General features: G+C 57.8%; 3 protein-coding genes across 5 annotated transcripts; 1 reads left to right on the top strand and 2 right to left on the bottom strand.

The window, feature by feature from the left end:
• Positions 1-585: 585 nt before the first annotated feature.
• Positions 586-8074, bottom strand: C14H16orf96 (chromosome 14 C16orf96 homolog). Of its 2 annotated transcripts, none has more exons than XM_087912677.1 (17): positions 7161-8074; positions 6681-6785; positions 6467-6547; positions 5790-5876; positions 5012-5429; positions 4668-4738; positions 4069-4179; positions 3858-3932; positions 3161-3325; positions 2954-3072; positions 2745-2807; positions 2583-2669; positions 2156-2315; positions 1874-1973; positions 1512-1598; positions 1229-1373; positions 586-1051 (listed from the first exon to the last, which is right to left on the bottom strand). In XM_087912677.1, exons 1-17 carry the CDS (start codon positions 7647-7649, stop codon positions 1033-1035), a joined length of 2382 nt encoding a protein of 793 aa, XP_087768803.1. In that variant the 5' UTR covers positions 7650-8074; the 3' UTR covers positions 586-1032. The 2 variants fall into 2 exon arrangements, with proteins under 2 accessions (XP_087768803.1, XP_087768804.1); XM_087912678.1 differs by having other exon boundaries at positions 586-994.
• A 20-nt stretch (positions 8075-8094) lies between these two features.
• On the top strand, positions 8095-13920 carry CDIP1 (cell death inducing p53 target 1). Its single transcript, XM_087912684.1, is given in 6 exon segments — positions 8095-8109; positions 9778-9906; positions 9987-10075; positions 10077-10122; positions 10653-10917; positions 11130-13920. Coding segments are annotated over 5 exon segments (597 nt in total). The 5' UTR covers positions 8095-8109; positions 9778-9821; the 3' UTR covers positions 11242-13920.
• A 264-nt stretch (positions 13921-14184) lies between these two features.
• On the bottom strand, positions 14185-17564 carry HMOX2 (heme oxygenase 2). 2 transcript variants are annotated; one of them, XM_026704492.2, is made up of 6 exons: positions 17310-17564; positions 16780-16936; positions 16269-16386; positions 15408-15899; positions 14775-14895; positions 14185-14704 (listed from the first exon to the last, which is right to left on the bottom strand). In XM_026704492.2, the coding sequence occupies exons 2-6, from the start codon at positions 16890-16892 to the stop codon at positions 14577-14579; spliced, it is 972 nt and encodes a 323-aa protein (XP_026560277.1). In that variant the 5' UTR covers positions 16893-16936; positions 17310-17564; the 3' UTR covers positions 14185-14576. The 2 variants fall into 2 exon arrangements, with proteins under 2 accessions (XP_026560277.1, XP_087768808.1); XM_087912682.1 differs by having other exon boundaries at positions 16780-16933; positions 17310-17368.
• Positions 17565-18037: the final 473 nt, after the last annotated feature.

Raw genomic sequence — 18037 nt, 5'->3', positions numbered from 1 at the left:
CCCCCCCCCCGAAAGCCAAGGAGGGCTAGAAATGCGGTGCAGGAGCCGGGGTGGAGCAGCATCCCTGCCCAGCTGCCCTCCCGACCTCCTCTCCCGGGGAAGGCGAGGATGGGGACCCTGTCCTGCCTGTCACACCCTGCCCCCCAGCCAAGGTGCTCCTGGAAAGGGTTGAGTGGCCCCTATAGAGGAAGAGGGTGAGGATCTGCTTCTTTGGATCTGTACCCTTGAGCCCCCAGCCACCCCTCCCCCCCCATGGGAAAGGGAGGAGGGGCAGCTCTCTGCCTCCAAGGGCCTTTGGGTTTAGAGGGTGACAAGACTGTTGCAGAGATACATGCCCACACTTATGGGGAAGGGAATGCAAAATCGCACAAGCCTCCAGCTGCACCTCATGGCAACCTCTAGGTTTTAGGCTGCAATATTTCCTCTTGATTTGTTTCTACCAAGGCATCGGATGACCATTGCCAGTTCCCCCTTCCTGGCCCTGGGCTTGGGGGCACCTTTCCCTCTCTTGCTAATCACCCACCGAAGGAAACTGTTCAAGTTGGAGGAAAAAGAACCAAGCTCCTTGCAGAACAGAGGCAGCAGTTCACAGCATGTAGAAAAAGAATCTTTATAGAATCATTTTCTCACTCGACGAATGCTTTCCTGTGCCATGGCTGAGACAGGGACAGTATCAGGAATATCTCCAGGGTCCCATATGGAAAGGGGAGGAAAGGCTCAGGGTCAGGTTTCTGACGATGCCAAGGCCCAAACGGGAAGATCTTGGCCCCTGGAATTCGTGTGTTCACTGTCATCATAATGAATGTTTTGTTTGGGAATCCTGGTTCACTGGGGAGAGAAGCACCATTTTAGCCCATGATCTGCTGTACATCTGACGTAGGTCGGGCATGATGGTAGTTGTGGACACAGCCGCTCTCCTTTGAAAGCCATGCAAGTCTGTGGCCTCTGTTTCAGGTGGACGAGAAGCAGCTTCTTCCATTACAGTGTCAGAGGTCTGGCAGGGATAACCAAAATCTTCAGGGAAGGAGTCTGCTAAAAGCTATGGGTGCCCCTAGAAAGACACCATAATGGAGGCTGGCTGAAAGGCCTGGCCCTGATCACCCAGCTAAGAGGGAAGGAAGGGAAGACACACCTCCACCGCTACCACCCCCTGTCCCATCTGGGAGGAACCTAGCGAGTATCTAAGAAGAGGCAGGATACGTGGTGGGGCTCTTGAAGCTGAGCTCACAGGCCTGGAACGTCCCTTTCGTTCTGAACGTGGCTTTCTCTGAGGGCGGCACCCATGACTGTTCTGTCCACGGGGTCACAGCTAAGCTGCTGCAGTCGCTGGTTGCTGTTGGCTATTGCAGACCCCACTCGACGGAGGGCGGAGGCTGCAAAAGGGAGACATTAGGCAGGATCAGGACTCTTTCCCGAGCCATTTCCCCCCATGCTACACTTGCCCTGCTCGTGGCAGGAGGATCCCCCAAAGCAGAACCACCTGGGCCCTGGCAGAAAGGAGGCCAACTCACAGGGGTAGGGCACCGTGCTGATGTCTGCAAAGGCAGAGCGGACTCTCTCCATTCGCACCCCCGTCGGAGGCCGGGGAATCTTCAGAGCTGTGTGGGGAAGGGAAGAAGCACAACAGCCGGGCTGTGAGGAGGTTGTCAAGACTCTGCAAGGCATGCAGAACAGGGGGTGGGGGGGTGGGGGGGGTGGAGGAGTCGGCGAATGGGAAAGCAAGCCGGAGAGGCCCACTGGCTCCTCCTGTGGCTGGGGAGGGGATTTCTAGCCACTTGGCTTCCCCCCACCAGGCCCTCTAAAGGATCTGGAGGTGCCAGGCTGGGAAAAAGTGAAGACTCTCCCTGGCACGCAAGGGGGCCAATTCACCCACCTGCAAATTCCTTCTGCAGGGCAAACGTCCGCTCTGCTGCATGTGAGCTCACTCGGCCTTTGTAGAGGACCCCATTCACTCCCAGAATGTCTACCTCAGTCTGAGACAAGACATGCACAGAAAGAAAAGGGGTTCCCCCCCTCCGAGCCACAGAGAGCAATCTCTGCCCCCACCCCAGGCTTGATCAGTCCCTTTTGGACTGCCACCGAGAAGGAACCTCCACCTCCAGAGGCCCAGGAGCACTTCTCCCTCCCTCCCTCCCTCCCTCCCACACCTGCTCACATTGTCGTAGGTGATGGCCGTGGGGTCCCCATAGGGGTAGAGGGTGGCGAAGTCCTGGGCCCGGGACAGGTGCTTGAGGGCGCAGGCTTGCTGGTGGGCTTGGCATTGCCAGCAGGTCTGCAAAGGGGGGTTGCCACTCATCTCACTCGGATCCTGATCCCTGGGAAGGGAGCCAGAGGCCCTGCTCAGCACCAGCAACAAGCAGGCCGGCTACCATCTCGGGTCTCCCGGCCCCAGAGACACAGATACCATGTAGGGGACAAGCAGGAAAGGGAATGCAGGGCTGGGGCTGGGGCGGGGGGGTTGATGGCCGGGAAGGCAAAGCCTCCTATCCAGCAGGGAGGCCCTTCCTCTGGGCTGCTCCCAGAGCTCTCTCCCAGCTGGCCCAGGGAGCACCCCCCCCCCCATCCCCCGCCGAGTCGCTGACCTTTTCTGCTGGTGGAAGAGGTATTCGTAGCCACTGGCACTGACTGGACGAGGCTTCAGTGTGGCCTTCCGGACAGTGATCATGTGCCTGTGAAGAAGCAGGGGGCAATGCAGCTCCTCCTCCACCTGCTGCCCAACCCAGAAAGGCACCAGGGATACTTACGGCCCAGTCATCATGGTCACTGGCCGGTCACAGGAGATGCATTTCACTCTCTCAAAGAGCTGCCTGCAAGGCACAAACCGAGGGCTGTTGTGCCAGGGCTGGCTGCACTTCCCGCTCCACCAGCCTCCTTCTATCACAGCCCAAAGAGGGGTGCCTCTGGCAGGCTATGCAACGCCCCCCGCAGCTGGCCTCTGCCGTCCCCTCCTCACTTCTTGAAGCCAGCTGCGCTGTCGGCGTCAAAGCGGGGTCCCTCACTCAGGTACTTCTTGATGAACTTCCACACCTCCTCCAGCTGTCGGCTCACAGGGTCCAGGGCCAAGCGGTCCAGCTGTAGGGCAGCAAGGGTGGCTGAGTGGGCCCTCTTGCTCTGTGGCAGCCATGGTCCCCTGGGGGAGTTCTGGGCAGGGAGGAGTCACCTTGCAGTCCATGTCCACAAAGAGCTTCTCGAGCGCCTTCTGCCAGTCCTTGTCCTGCAGGGACATCTTTTGCAGCAGGTCCTGCATCATCTCGCTGAGTTGGCTGGTGGCCAGCTGCAGCTGCCCATGGTTCACCATGGCCTCCAGCGCGCTCTTGTCAGCTTTCTGGGGGAAGACAAAGCAAGTCCTCCCTGAAGTCCAGGAGATGACAGGGGGCAGTGGCAGGGGAGAACACCAGGCAGAAAGAGAGGAGCCAGATTTCCTGCCAGGCAGGTGAGGAGGGGAGAGAAAGTGCTTCCAGAGGGGCTCCTGTGGCTTTAAGGACTGAAGGCGAGGCAGCGAAACAACTGCCTGAGTTGCTGCTTGGCATATGCAGGCCCCAAAGGAAACTAGACCAGTTGAATGTCCTCCCCTTAAAGGCACAGAAGCGCCGCGACTGCCTCCAACTGGAAAAAGTGGCATCTTTCCTTCCGAAAGGCATTTCCTTTGCACGGATAGTGATGGGGCTTCACTTAATCACTGGTGCTACTGGAGCAGCCATGCCGAAACCCCTGGGATTTCTCTTCTCTCTCAGACCGGGATGACTTCAGGTTGGGAAGAAGCAACCGGAAGCTTCATCTAACCCACTTTCTTTTCCACACCAGAGACTTAGTTGGGGTGTGGGAAAGATGGTCTCCTCCCATTCCCAGGGACTCACCACATTCATCTCCTCTTGGATCGAGTCTTTATCGGCTTTCTTGACATCCAGCTGATGCAACAGGTTGCGTATGATCTGTAGAGGGAGTAAAACTCTGCTGCAGACTCTCCCTTTTTTCCTCCTGCTCAAACTGCCTGGGCTGCTTCTCCGCCAGCCACAAGCTGTGACCGGACCCTCTGGCCGGTCACTGAGTGGCCATACAGCCCCTTACCTGCATCTCTGTGCTGCTCCTGGATAGCTTCTCCACTCCCTGCTGCAGGTTTTCACACTGTTCCCTCAGCTTCTCGATCTGCTCCAGGGTCTCTTGCAGAGATTCCTTTCCCTGAAGAAGAAGAAGAAGCCAGCGACTCCATCTGGGGTGGCCAGCAACTTTGGCCTGAGCTGAGCCACTGCTGTGACCAGCACTGTCACTGAGGAGCCGGAGCAAGCCCAGACCTGTTTTGCAATGGGCTTTTCTTCCATCCCCCCAAAGTCTGCCAAGCCCTTTGCAGGCGGGAGTCTCACCGCCTCCAACGGGCAGGATTCCGAAAGCCCTTGGGGCTCTGTCTGTTGCCCAGGGCAAAGGGGAGCCCACCCAGAGCCTCTTCCCCACTGGACTGCCATCTCGGATGTCAGCTGTTGAGCATGTCCAGACCACAGGGCGAGATTTGCCCCCTTAGCAATTTGTCCCTAAATTTCTATTGTCCTGCAACTCCTATGACCCTCCCCCCCATGGATGAACACTCTCCCTCCCTCCCTCTCCTTTGCACTTTTGTGGAAAAAAATTCATATGGGGGGCATGTCCATCCCCTGCCCAGGTTCCCAGGGTACCTGTTGGTTTTGAGTTTGCAATGTCTCCATCCGTTCCAGCAGCGACTTCAGCTCAGGGGGCATTTCAAAAGCTAGAAAGGGGGGTGGGGGGAACGATGACAAAGAATTTGTGCCAGATTGCTCAGACTTAACCAGCCTGGGGGGTGGGGTTGAGGCTGGAACCCCCAAGCTATGTTAAGCAGGAGCCAGAGCCCACCTAAACCTTAGCCTGCGGGCCTCAAGGCAGGTAGGGGGCTTCATTTTGAGGGCCAGGAGACAGCGCCCCCAGTGGGACATCATCCCAATTCCCCCCCAGGGAGCAGCAGCTGGGCCCACCATGGGTGCTATCCCCTTCTCAGCCTCACCTGCAGGGCCTGCTGGGTACTTCAACTGGGCCTCCAGCTGAGTGATGTGCTTCAGGAGAGCTTCGTGCTTCTCAGGCAGTTGGCTCAGAACAGCCAGGATCTCCCGAGATGTCTTCTCTCTGCCCCTGTCCTCTTCCTCTCTGCTCCGTCCCTCTTTCTCCCTGCTCCGTTTCTCTTCCTCTCTGCTCCGTTTCTCTTCCTCTCTGCTCCGTCCCTCTTCCTCTCTGCTCCGTTTCTCTTCCTCTCTGCTCCGTTTCTCTTTCTCTCTGCTCCTTTCCTCTTTCTCTCTGCTCCTTTCCTCTTCCTCTCTGCTCCGTCCCTCTTCCTCTCTGCTCCGTTTCTCTTTCTCTCTGCTCCTTTCCTCTTTTTCTCTGCTCCCTTCCTCTTCCTCTTTGCCCACTTCCTCTTCCTCGAAGGTCTGAAATGCCAGAGCAGGGCAGGAGTGTAGCTGTGCCTTTCAAGGCAGTAGTCTCCTCCAAAAGGGGCACTTCTGCTGTTCAGCCATAGGGCATCAGCATGGCGGGGAGAAGCTGGCTGCAGGGACTGCCCCCTGCCCCCTTCCTCTCCCCAGCAAGGGAGGTCCTGGCCCCCAGACCCACCCCATTCTTGTGGCCCTTTGCCTTCCCAGGTGAGTCCAGAGGATCCAGTTTGTCCGAGGAGGTGAGTTGACTCACCTGTGTGTTGGCAGGCTTGCTCCCATTATGCCAAGAGAACTAGGCAGGCACAGAGAGATGCCAGGTTGGCCTTCAGGGTGAGGATGCAATTCAGCCATACTCACTTTGCCGGTGAGCGTCTCGCAAAGGGCGCTCCAGCACACCACATCCGAGGCACTGGCAGACAGGCTGACCCTCTCTTTCACGAGCCCCTGTGCCCACAGAGGGGAAGAGAAGGCTCAGTCCATTGGAGAGGGGGCAGCTGAGGCAAACGTTTGCTTTCAGGAGCAGCAGAGACTTAAACAGGGGCTGAGAGGAGAACAAGCAGGACCGACACTGGAGCCTCCCAGGGCCTGTCTCTCTGCAAAGCCCATCTGCCCAGGGAGCGAGATGGGGGAAAGGGCAAGCACTAAGGAGGGGAGAATGGTGCTCAAAACTGGACAGAAAGCCCTATACGTTAAAGAGGTTATGTATTTTTCCTAATTAAAGTTTCGGGAGCCCCTTATGGAAGGGCCACTCTGTAATTCTTGAGGCGTACAGTAATTGCCTAAATGGTTTTGAGGCCCAGGTGGGGGTGGCGGAGTGGGGTGCTGTCCTTGAAGTTCCACCCATATTGTCTCACTCCCATTTCTGCACTCCCTGAGCCTCTATCTGCCCACCTGAAGGCCTTGCCCCGCCCCCTCTGCCAGCAGGTTCAACAGGGGAGGCTGCAAGGGGCAAAGGGAGAGGCAGGGTACTGGATGAATGGGGCTGGGGGGTGCCAAGGGAGTGGCAAGGGCCCAAGGGTTGAGGATCCTCTCACCAGTTGCTCCTTCATTTCTTCCATCATCCTGGCTTGTTTGTCCAGGCACTTCAGCCGCTTTTTCATTTCTTCTGCGTTGATCTGGTAATAGCAAAATCAGGATCAGAGCTGCAGCTGGGCGAGGAGGCTTTCTTCCACGGAGAGTCCACGGAGGAGAAGAAGAAGCACCTTTCTGGACCCAAGCCAGGAGTCCTTCTCCCTCAGGACCACTCACCTGGGCAACGTCTTCTTTCAGCTGCCCCAGTTCTTCCTGAAAGCCCTCCGTGGCGATTTTCAGAGAGCAAATGCTATTCAGCAGGTCCTGCAATGTGTTCATGGCCTGCATGGGGAAACAGGAGGCGTCACGGAGACTCGGCACCATTTGGAGGCCGTCCATACAGTTGTTGCGGTCTAGGGAAAGGGCGGGGTGGGAGATAGCCACGCCTTCACTCTCAGAACCTCCGTGGCTCCACAGCCCCACCAGTAGATAAGGAGCCTGGGATCCTTTCATGATACCTGAACGGCCCACAGCCCCTTGACCAGGAGGAAGGTGGGGAATGAGGAATTTAGCAGAAAGATGGCAGAAATGATGCGTGAGGCGCTGGGGAGACAGCGCGTGAGTCGCAGAAAAGGGAGGAAGGCACGGGGCATGTTCCCCACGGCTGGTTTGGGGCTCTGCCACCTGCTTGCAAAGGGCAAGGCCACGTGGGGCTACCTTGGTCATGCCCTCCTCATTCAGCTCCAGCTTCTTCTTCAGCTGCATCATCTGCCACATGTCCAGGGCGGGCTGGCCCATGCCCTGGCTGCGGGCCAGCAGCTCGGCGGTGTCAGGGGGCTCGTTCAGGAACCGGAGCTGCCTCTCGATGGCAGTGATCCTCTCCTGCATCTGGTGGAAGATGGAGCTGGACTTCTGCACCGCGGGGAGGGTCTCGGTGGCTGAGGTGGCAGCGGAGGCCGCGGAGCTGGGGGGCGGCTTGATGAATGCCAGCTCCTCCGCCGACACCTCCTTCCTCGCCTCCTGCAGGCGCAGATGCTCCACCAGGCTGTGCAGGAACAGGTGCAGCGCATTGAAGTTGACATTGCCCAGCTCCGGCGTCCCGATGGCCAGGTTGATCAGCTCCACGAAGGAGAGGCTGTGGCTCATGGTCCCGCTGCCCTGGGGAGACTCGCGGCTGGCAGGCGGCCCCGGGCCGGGATCCGGCATCAGCGGCGGGCGGCGGCGGCGTTCTGCTCGCGGGAAAGTTTCTCCCGGTTGCTAGGAGACCCGGAACGCGGCGGGGGGGCGGGGCGGAGGCGGGCGAGCCGGGAGCCGCCGCCAGGGGCCCCGGAGCCAGGCTGGCCCTGGCGCCACCCCCACGCCCTCTCCCCGAGGCCCGGCTGCGGCGGCGGGGATGGGCTCGGCCTTCCAGCCCGGACCCACAGCGCCTCTGCCGTGCCACCCGCCTTCCCTCGCACCGGGGGCGCCGGCATCGCGGGGCGCCCGACTAGCCGCGCCAGCCCCGACGGGTTCAAACAACCATGCTGACACGCGTCTCGGCCCCGAGGGGGGGGGAGCCATCCCGGCACGCAGGTGGCGTTTCCTGAACGTGGATTGATCCCTTCCGCCCCGAGGCCCCGCCCCGCCCTGCCGGGCTCCGAAGCGGCTCGCTGGTTCCGCTCCGCGGGTGAGGTGGGGGGGCGGGGCGGCAGAGCATTCTGGGCTCCTCGCGCGCGGCATGCTGGGGCTTGTGGTCTCCCGGACTACCCTTCCCGGCGCCCCCCGCGGGGAGCTCCGCCAGCCCCGCCGGTCGAGGCTACAGCTCTCCCTGTCCGCGCCGCGTCTTCTGCTCCGGAGCCGCCGGCCTCGCAGGTGCCGCTGCTGACCCGGGAGCCTCGGCGCTGCTGCAGGTGCCGCCCGCCGAAGGGAGCCGCTGGGCCCGCGAGGGCTGCGGGGCTGGGAAGCCCCTGGGCGGGCGAGGGGGGGCAGGAGCGGCCCCCCGCAATCTGCAGCCGGGCGGTTGCGGCCCCCTCGGGTCGCTCTTCCCAAGGAAGCTGCCGGGCCTCCGCTGGGGCGGTGCTGGGCGAGGGAGGCTTGCCCGCTTTCCCCCTGGGCTCCCGGGCGTTCGCTGGGCCGGGGGGGCGGGGAGGGGTCAGCTCTGCCAGGGGACGGGAGCCGCGCCAGCCGCCGCCTGCCCGTCCAACCGGTCCAGGCCGCCCGCCAGCGGCCCGCTCTTCGTCCCGCGGGATTCCCGAGCGATCGGGGCGCGGGGCCAGGCCTGCGAGAGGGAGGCCGGTCCTTTCCGGGGACTCCCTTGGGCGATGAACCCCCGGCTGTTGCCTCCCACGGGGCCGCTGGGTCGATTGCACGGAAGGCGCATCTGGGCTGCCAGCCTCAATGCAGTTAGTGGAGTTGGTAGGGTGACTTTGAGCTGCTGGTTTGGGTGGGTTTGTTGCTGTTGTTTTGGCCGGAGAGGAATGTTTGTTATTGCTGTAACTGCCTTTTCGTTTGCCTGATTTACTTGTCTGCGGTGAGCTTGCTGGAATCTTGGGAGCCGCCTGGTGCTTAGAGCAGGGCAGGAGCTGCCCCTTGGCGGGCCCAGGGTCTGGGCCCGGGCAGGGCTGGAAGCTGAAGTCTAAAGTCATCTGCACAGGGAGAAACTTCCCCAAGGCACCTCGCTGCCTTTCCCTTTCCCTTTTCGTGCGCCAGCCCTGCGTGTCCCCTTCCGGTCCAGATGGGGTCTTGTCTGGGCACAAAGCCTGCCACCTCTGAAGAGCTGCCCTAAGGAGAGACCACAGGTGTGCCCCACCCGCAGTCAGACAAGATCTTCTTGTGTCCCCCAAACGGTCAGACTCAAAACGTTTCCTTGTGGTTCTGGCTGATGCCCTCCCCCCCATGTCAAGGAGGTGGCTGGCGTCCGACTCGCCCCCCCTGCAGGGACTGTGTGCCCAGAGGATCTCTGGCTGCAGCGGGATGAATTCACAGAATAGCCAGGAGTCCGTCTCCCCCAGCAGCCTCTCCATGATGCTCAGCTGCTAGCAGAGATGCCCTGGAAGGAGAGGAGGCCTCTGGGAATGATGGGGCATTCCTCCACAAGGTCCTTTTCTTCTGGACAGCTGAGCCAAGCACCCCGTCTGACTGCTGTGGTCGCTCTCTCTCTCTCTCTCTCTCTCTCTCCCCCCTTCAGGCTAGGCCAGCAGACGGGCAGGAGGAAAGCCTTGATTGGTCCTCTACTCTGGAGGCACCAGCAGGGCATTGTGGTGGGGGTTGTGCCAAGAATCCCATGAGAAAAGCCCCCCACCCACCCCCGCCCTTTCCCCTTGGCTCTCAGCTCTTTTTCTCTTACCTTTCCTAGCCGGCCCTCCGACCATCTCAGCAACTCTGCATCTTTCTTTCAGCATGTCCAGTGACCCTCCTCCACCCTACCCTGGGGGGCCATCAGCACCCCTCCTGGAAGAGAAGGATGGGTTTCCCTTCCCCGCAGGTAAGGTTCTATTGGTGACCCATTACCCACCTGGTCATCGTTCTCTCCGTGTGACACCTCGTTCTTCTAAATCTTCTCAGGTAGGAGCCCTCCAGCCATGGTGCAGCCCCCTTCCGATGTTGGCCCCCCGCCCTATGAAGCAGTGCCTCCCCCTCAGCCGGGCTTCATCCCCCCCCCCTGTTGCAGCAGAGAGCTCGATGCCCTACTTCCCCCCTGGTGAGTGGCATGGGAGGCCGGGGGGTGGGGGGAGTATGTGCCAGCCTAAAAGCTGCTCAGTGATGGCTGGAGTGGCACATAAGCCAAGCGTGGCAGAAGAGAATCTGCTGTTGTCGTAACAGGATCTTATCTTGCCAAGCAACATCAAAGCAGTGTATAAATCTCCAATCCAAGCAATATGAGGCAGAGCAAGAAATAGTTAAACTAGACTTTTGAAGCTCCAGAGAATGGAAATAAGGTGAGGGGCTGCTCTGAGTGGAATAGCAGGTGATTCTCTACTTGGGGTCTCGGTTCTGTCCTGCCCTCAAGTGGCCTTTGGCCACAAGGCCATGAAACCCCTTGCGGCAGCTGGCCAAGCTGTGGTCCACTGAGCAGTTGCTCTGCTTTGGAAGCCCCGAGTGCAGCCAGGAAGGAGGACTTGGGACAGGCTGATCTCTAGTCTCTGTGCCCTGGCATGTTAGGTTGGCAGTGGCCGGGCAAGGAGTCTCCCTTGGAGCTGTCTGGGCCTTAAGTCCCTTCTTCCTCTGTAGGTGGCTACTGTGCGCCTCTGGGGCCACACGCCTCCACGGGCTACCACCCTCCCACTGGCCCCTATGCCCCTGCTGGAGGGCAAACGGCGACCGTGCTAGTGCCATTGGGCACCGCAACCACTGTGACGGTCCTGCAGAGCGAGATATTCCAGGCTGCCCCTGTCCCAACAGTGTGCCCGCACTGCCAGCAGGCCATCACCACCAAAATCACTCATGAAATCGGCCTCATGAACTTTCTCCTTGGCTTCTTCTGCTGCTTTATTGGGTAAGCGGGGGTGGGGGGTGGGGGCTGTGAAATCTGAGTTTGGAGCAGGCGGGGGTGGGTGGGGGGAGCGTGCCAGTCCCTGCAAGGCATTCCCTTGGGGCAGGCCATCTTGCGTGCTCCCAGGGGAGGGAGGGGGTATCCAGGGCTGGCAAGAGGGCTGTGGATGCAAAGGTGCCCCTCCTGCCCATCACGATTTCTCCTCTCCCTTCCAGGTGCAACATGGGCTGCTGCTTCATCCCCTGCCTGATCGATGAATTTAAGGATGTGACCCACACCTGCCCCAACTGCAAGGCCTACATCTACACCTACAAGCGCAGGTGCTAGCAGGGCCTGCTCTGCTGGAGGGCTCTGCCATTGCCTCCTGATTTGCCTTTCCTGTCTTCTGCTTTCGTGCTTTTCTGCTCTCCTCCTTCCTTTGCCCCGGGTGGGTGGGTGGGGGGGTTGTGATGCCCCCGAGGGGGGGGGGATGTGAAGGGGCAGCGGAGGCAGACGATGGCTCACCTTCCCTAGGCAAGGAGCTGCCTCTGCTTGGCTGGGGCCACCTTCGATGGGAGGGCGAGGGCTTCACCCACAGTGGCGCCTTGGCCCTAATCAGCAGGGAGGGGAGAAGGAGCAAAGTCCGTGGGGGCTCTTGGCTTCTTTATTTATTTTTTATTTTCTTCATTAAAGAGCTTAAATATAGTAGTAAAAGCAAATACAAATTAAAGTCAGAAAAAGATAGCATAGACATGCAAAGTAAGGAAAAGGTAAATAGGAAAAAGGAAAGAAAGTAAAATATGTAAAGAAGTGGCTTCCTATTTTTATCCCAAGTTAAAGCAAATTTCATATTGCCCCCTACAAAGTTACAAATATTTTTTCTTCCCATCTCTTCTATACATAAAATCATAAATCATCAGCTTTTCTTTCAGTCCTGGTGTTAGCAAAAGGTCCATAAAGCCTTACCAGAGTTTTATAAAAACCTGCCTTGATCAAGCAAAGCAACCGTATATTCCTTTCTTTTATTTCTAACCATCTTGATCTTCAATTCGTTTGAATGCAGCTTTTTCCATGGCTGCTTTGAGGCTGTAACAGGCCCCTTTTGTAAATCCAATGGAAAGTGCATCATCCAAGTCATTGTTTTGCTTTGCTTTTTGTATTTATCCTTTGACTGTCTAAGCCTTAACCAACATCTTTTATTTATCAGGTCTTTGGCTTGGCTCTCATCATCCACCCTTGTTCCTGGCATTTTTATTTCCAGTTTGAGTATCTTGAATATTTTGTAATCCACACCTTTTTCTACCCAATATTTCTGATTCCACTATTTCTGCTTCAAGTAAAATATGTTGCACGCCTGTCATTCCTTCATGTTTTAGACAGTCTATCCAGAGAAACAGATGTTGCTACTGATACTGTTAATACTGATTTCTGGCCCTATTCTTCAAAGATCTTTAATTTAAATGTGAATGGTATATTGTATAATTTTGTAAATCCTAAAAGCAAGCTGGGATTTGGGGGACGACGACTGGATTTTAGTCCCCTCTTGTCCAATTTAAATCACAGGATCTCTTCTCTGTGTTATGACTTGAGGTAGCCAAAATAATTCTGGTTCTTACAAAAAGCTATTTATTTTATATAGTTAATTTCAAATTTTCATGGTACTTTCAATATTCCAAATGTGATTGGAGACTTCGTTTATAACTTTATTTTAAAATCTTGTTTGGCTTTTTGCCTTTCATTTCAATTTTTTTTAAAGTTCTGAGGATTTTTTTGTTCAGGATGAACATTCATTCACTGGGTGATAGTTCAGATTTGTCCCTTTGAAGACTGTTAGAATTAAGAGGTTTAAATGAGCAATTTCCAAATGTGATTAGAAGGGATGTTAGTAAACTTAATGTCCTTTAAAAGGTATCAGCCAATCCCTTTGTCTCCTGGAACTGATGCCTATAATAGACCACTCCCATGCAGTCCCCTCACAAGGAGCCGCTATCCGGAGCATATGTAGGTGATCCCTCACCCTCCTTAACTGGAGTAGTTCTGAAATCCAGTCTTCTCTCCCCTTCTATGTCTCCGCTCTCTTGCCAAACTCCAACCCCCAGAAGTCCAGAGCTGTTGGCTTTTCTGTTTGTCATTACTGTTGCTGAGGCCTCCCTTTCTATCTAAGGGAAAGCTTAAAGGTTTTATTCAGTGTTGGTGGTTCCCAAATCTATGATTGCTCCTTATATGTTTGAAGAGGCTGTTTGATTCTGCACAGCTCCCTGTGCTTTGTAGATTATGGCTGGGCACTGGGAGCCAGGCTCATCCTTGCTTGCAGCTGCTGTGCCTGCTCAGGGACTTTATGTGGGAGAAAGAGGAGGCGCAGCCAAGGTGCAAGGGGCCCTCATCATCTCTTATCTTGTTTTGTCTGAGCCATCTCTCTCAACTTGGGGGGGCAATGGCACTGTCCGTCTTAGCCGGACTTGAGTCCAGCTTGCCCATTGGAGGTGTGCAGGAGGCCCAGTGCCAGCCCACCCACCCCCCAGGCTGCGGATATTCCTCTGCTCCAAGCCAACCCTGAGCCAAGAAAATGTGCTTGTCCCAGATTCCCTTTGTGACTGCTTGTTGTTTCAGGTACTAAACTTAATAACTACTTTATGGAAATGTGGAAACACCGTAGGCACACGCACACATCATTTTGCACTAGTTTTGCTAGAAAGCTCTTGTTTGGCCCTGATGAACAGGGTGCACAGGAGCTCCTGAGGTTTGTGTGGGATAGCAGGTAGCTGGTCTGAGTCCCTGGCTCAATTTTCCAGAGGCTGAGCTGCCTTGTCTCAAGCAACCTGTGCCCCTATGTGTGGTAATGCCCAGGCATCTGTTCGCCCAAAGACTGCCCACTGAGGCTGCAGAGCACGGATGGGTTTGGCCTGGGTTTGAGGGCTCTCTAAAGCACTTGGAACCAGCCAGAAATTCTCATCCCATTCTTCTTAGAGGGAAGTAACCTGTCAAAGCTCTTCCGTGTTTGTAATCAAATAAAAAGACTGACCCTCAGTGGCTGTGTGTGCTGTGTGTCTATTGGGGCAGAGTGGAGGGAGCCCTGCTCATCCGCCAGAGAGGAGGAAGGGGGAGGGAATTCCTTGGTTTTATGCAAGAGTGGACAGAAGTTAACCTGGAGCTCATTTTGACCCTCTTATTTTCAGAAGGCTGTGGGCAGCCTGCTTACATGCCCTCACATGCCAAGCGAAGACATTCACGGGGCAGAGAAGCAGGACTGCCGCAGCTTGAAAGTGCTCTCCCAAAATCATGCAAACTGCGGAAACGAAGATCAATTTTATTATGTCGGGGGCATCGCCAGAGTCTATAAGTCACATGAAAATTAAACCATTACGATTCCCCATACGTACAAATTGGAGGCCCCTCCTACAACTGAACGGGAACGAAGGGCATTCTGCATCCAGGTGAAAGAACTGCCTGTGCCCCCATCCTCTGTGTAGCAAGGAAGACAAAAGCTCAAAACCGTTCAGGCTCCCCCTCCCCTCAAGCCAATAGCTCAGGTTTTCTGCCCCTAATTGTTTGGACACACAAGCATTTGTACACTGGTTTGGGTTTAATGTTTCCTCAATTAAATCCGGCATTAAAAGTCCACTTATGTCAATGGAGAAAACGAGCGCTTTCTTCAAGGGCCAACGGGCAGCCGGTGCCCAGCCTCACATCACGTACCAGGCTGCAATGCCAGCAGTGACCGCAACACAGGCTGCCAAGACCAGCTGGATGGTGGGCTGCTTCAGGGCAGCCAGGGCGAGATGGCAGGGGCAGGTAGCGTCCTTGGAGCCAGCTGAGGGGAAAAAAAGGACCATTAGAGGCTGGAGGAAGCCACAGAGGGAAGGGGGAAGACTGGGACCTACCGAGTTTCGAGGCATAGTAAGGGCACTTGCGCATGTCTCCCTTCCCATCATGCACTGGGAGGCCGCCATCTTGGGCTTCTTCTGGTAATAAAGCCCCGATCTTGTCCAGCTCCTCAAAGACCTAAAGACAAAATCCAAGGTTTGCCCTGAGCGCTCAGTCACCTGGAGTGCTCAGCTTATTTAGGCCCAGCCCTTGTGGACTGTTCTGGGCTCCAGCCAGACTGCAAACCAGGGCCGCCTCATAGCAGTACCTGCCTCAGAGAGCAATGGGCCCAGGACCAGGCTCTGGAGCAGAAAGACTCGCTTTGCTGCCAAAACATTCCAGCCCTGTCCCTCAGGATGTCAAAGCAGGAGGCAGGCAGCAATGGAAGGCCTGGCTCAAGCCTGACATGCCACCGAAGATGCTCCTCCCTTGGGCCACAGAAAAACCTGAACTTGGCACCAGTGGCTGGTTAGGGCCTCGTGGGAGCTGAGGAAGACGTGACGGGCTCTGCTCAAGAAGGCAACAGCAGGCAGCCTCAAGGCTCATCTGGCCTTGGGAGAAGAGGCACTCTAGCCCCCATCCAGCTCCAGAAGAATGGGTTCAGATTGGGGTGGCTTTAGCAGGCACCCTGAAATCCAGCAGCCGCACACCTGCATGTTGAATTCAAAGGCCCCGTTGGCCTCCTTGACGATCTTCTCCTTGGTCTCCTGGGACACATCCAGGGCATTCAGCCGGGCTCTGTAGAACTGCTTGAACTGCTGGGGGTTAGAAATGTTTTCAAACATGTAGAAGTTGATCCCTTCTCCACTGCTTGGCAACTTCAGTGCACGCTGAGCCACCCTCTTCAGCACCTGACCCCCAGAAAGGTCCCCCATGTAGCGGGTGTAAGCATGAGCCACCAGGAGCTCCGGCTCCTGCTTCCCAACATGGTGTATGCGATCCACGTAGCGCTGAGTGGCTTCTGAGCACTGGATCTTCTCCTCCCAGCCTTCCCCATACAAATATTCCAGGTCCCTCGCCAAGGCTTCCTTCCGGTGCAGCTCCAAGGGGAAATACAGAGGGGCAAAGCAAGGCTGGTCCTTGTTGTGCTCCATCTCCTCCTCCAGCGCAGAGTATGTGAAGTAAAGGGCTGCTGTGCCCAGCTGCAAGAGAACAAAGGAGCCATGAGAGGCCAGTGGCTACCAGTCCACCCTGTTGTCCAAGCCGTTGGGCTGCTGTGTCCGAGGCCGCCTTGCTCCCTGAGGCCAATGTGCCAAAACCAGCAACGACCCTTCGCTTTAGTTAAAGAAAGATCCCCCAGTTGGACCCATCCAGGACTGAAGGAGGTTTTATTTTCAATGCTTTGTAAGCCAGAAAAAGGAGATAAATACATTAAGGGGCCCCAGAAAGATCTGGTCCAGAGAAGCCAACCCTCTTCTGCCACAGATAGGGCTGTTCTATTCCAGAGCATGGGTGAAATTTGTCTCCTGACCCCAACTAGAGACCCAGGACTTGGATAAAGCAGGGTGTACCTTGAAGAGCTCCCTCTTGATGTGTCCCTTCAGGAAATCTTTGACAAACTGGGTGTTCTCAGCCCGGTCGTGGGCCTCCTTGGTCCCTTCCTTCAGCAGCTCAGACAGGTCTGTGGGACTGTGAATAGACAGGGGTCCTGGGGAGAGTGGCAGGGCACTGCAAGCTCAAACCACCTGCAGGCCACAGGGCAGGCCCTCAACTCCGTGGGGCATCGAGGAGAGCATGCTTTGTGCCCCAAATAATCATGTCTCCCACCTTTTGCACCTCAGGCCTTGCTAGGCAAGCTCACTCCGCAGAGAAGGGAATGGGCAAAGTCAGAGACCGCAGACTGGCGTTGGCGGTCCCAGAGGGGCCAATCTCTGTGCTCCAGGACCGGCCTCCCTCCAGGAGCCAGAGCCCCCTCCCCACCGCAAACCCCCGAAAAATGCATCCTCCCTTGCATGAAGCATTTGCAGGCGCTTCAGGCTTTCTCGGCCTCCACCAGCCCCTCTGAGAAGCAGCAGACGCTACCTGGTGGTCTTCTCCTCCTCCTCCTCTTCCTCCTCCTCCTCCTCCTCTTCCTCCTCCTCCTCGTAAGAATGGCTCTCCCGCTCGTCCATCAGCTCAGTAGCCTCGGTCGACATGGCGCCTAACCTGCTGGGCTGCAGTCCCGGTTCAGCTCCAGCTCCTGCAGGGAAAGAGCCCGCCACCGTTTAGCCTCCCGGAGGTCCCGCTAAGGCGGAGCTCTGCAATGTCCGAGCGAGGCCGTCGGGGCGACCGGGAGCAGCCCGGTCCGCGCCTCCATCGCAAGCGCCGCGGCCGAGCAACGGGCCCGGGATGAGGGGAGGCCGCCTCGGGCCCGCAGCTGCAGCGCAGGCCGGCCCGGGCCCTCGGGGCGCCCGCCGGGGAAGGGGCTGCTCCCCTTGGCCGAGGGGCCGCGCGGGGGTCTAGGCCGGCCCTCCCGGCAGCCCCGCCGGGCCCGGAGGCGAGCGGAGGCCGCTTGGAGGGGAGAGGGCCGCAGAGGGCGCGGGGCCGACGTCCCTGCAGCGCCCGGCGGTTACCTGCCAGCCGCCGCCGCCGCCGCGGCTCTTCCGGTCACTCCGCGGACACGGCTGGCCGACTGGCTCCGCCCCCCTCTGTCACGCGGACAAAGCGCGCTGAATATGCATGAGCCGCGTCCGGGGAGGCATCGCCGCGCCCCCTGAAGGGCGGGGCTCGTCCTCAGCCGGCCAAGGCGCCAGTCGGGCGGGCCCTTCCCGGCTCTGCGCAACCCTCTGCCGAAGGCGCCGCCGCCGCCGCCGCCGCCGCTTTGCCCAGCCCGCAAAGAGCGGCGGCTCGGAGGGCGGCGGCAGGTAGCGGTATCGTCCCCAACTCCGCCCCAACCAGAAAGCGGCTCCCCTCCAACCGAGGCAGAAGCGGGCAGGCCGGTCGCTCTGGAGATCTTCCTCGCCCACGGTTAACACGGAATCCTCCCGAGGAGAGCCCCGCTGGGGGTGCTGGGCCAGCCGGCCTTCCTGGGCTCTCCCGAGGCGGGCTGGAGCTCCTCGGCTGCCCCGGCGCTGGCTTTTCTGCTTCTTAGCAAGCCTCTTCTTGGGCCGGGGACGCAGCTCCACGCGAGCCGAATCGGAGCGGTTTCCTACCTGCGTTAAGGCGCCCTTCTCTCCTAGGGACCCTCCCGCTCAGGCCCCGCCTGGAACTCTCCCTTCTGGAGCAAAGCACCGCGACCCCGTTGCTGTGGGGTCTCGGGAGCTCCCTTCCAGGGGACCCTGTTCACACCTCACGATAGGAC

Source organism: Pseudonaja textilis, chromosome 14, assembly GCF_049901715.1.
Source record: "Pseudonaja textilis isolate UNSWEBS1 chromosome 14, rPseTex1.2, whole genome shotgun sequence".
Taxonomy (NCBI): Eukaryota; Metazoa; Chordata; class Lepidosauria; order Squamata; family Elapidae; genus Pseudonaja; species Pseudonaja textilis.
This window is presented reverse-complemented; position numbering and strand designations above follow the sequence as displayed.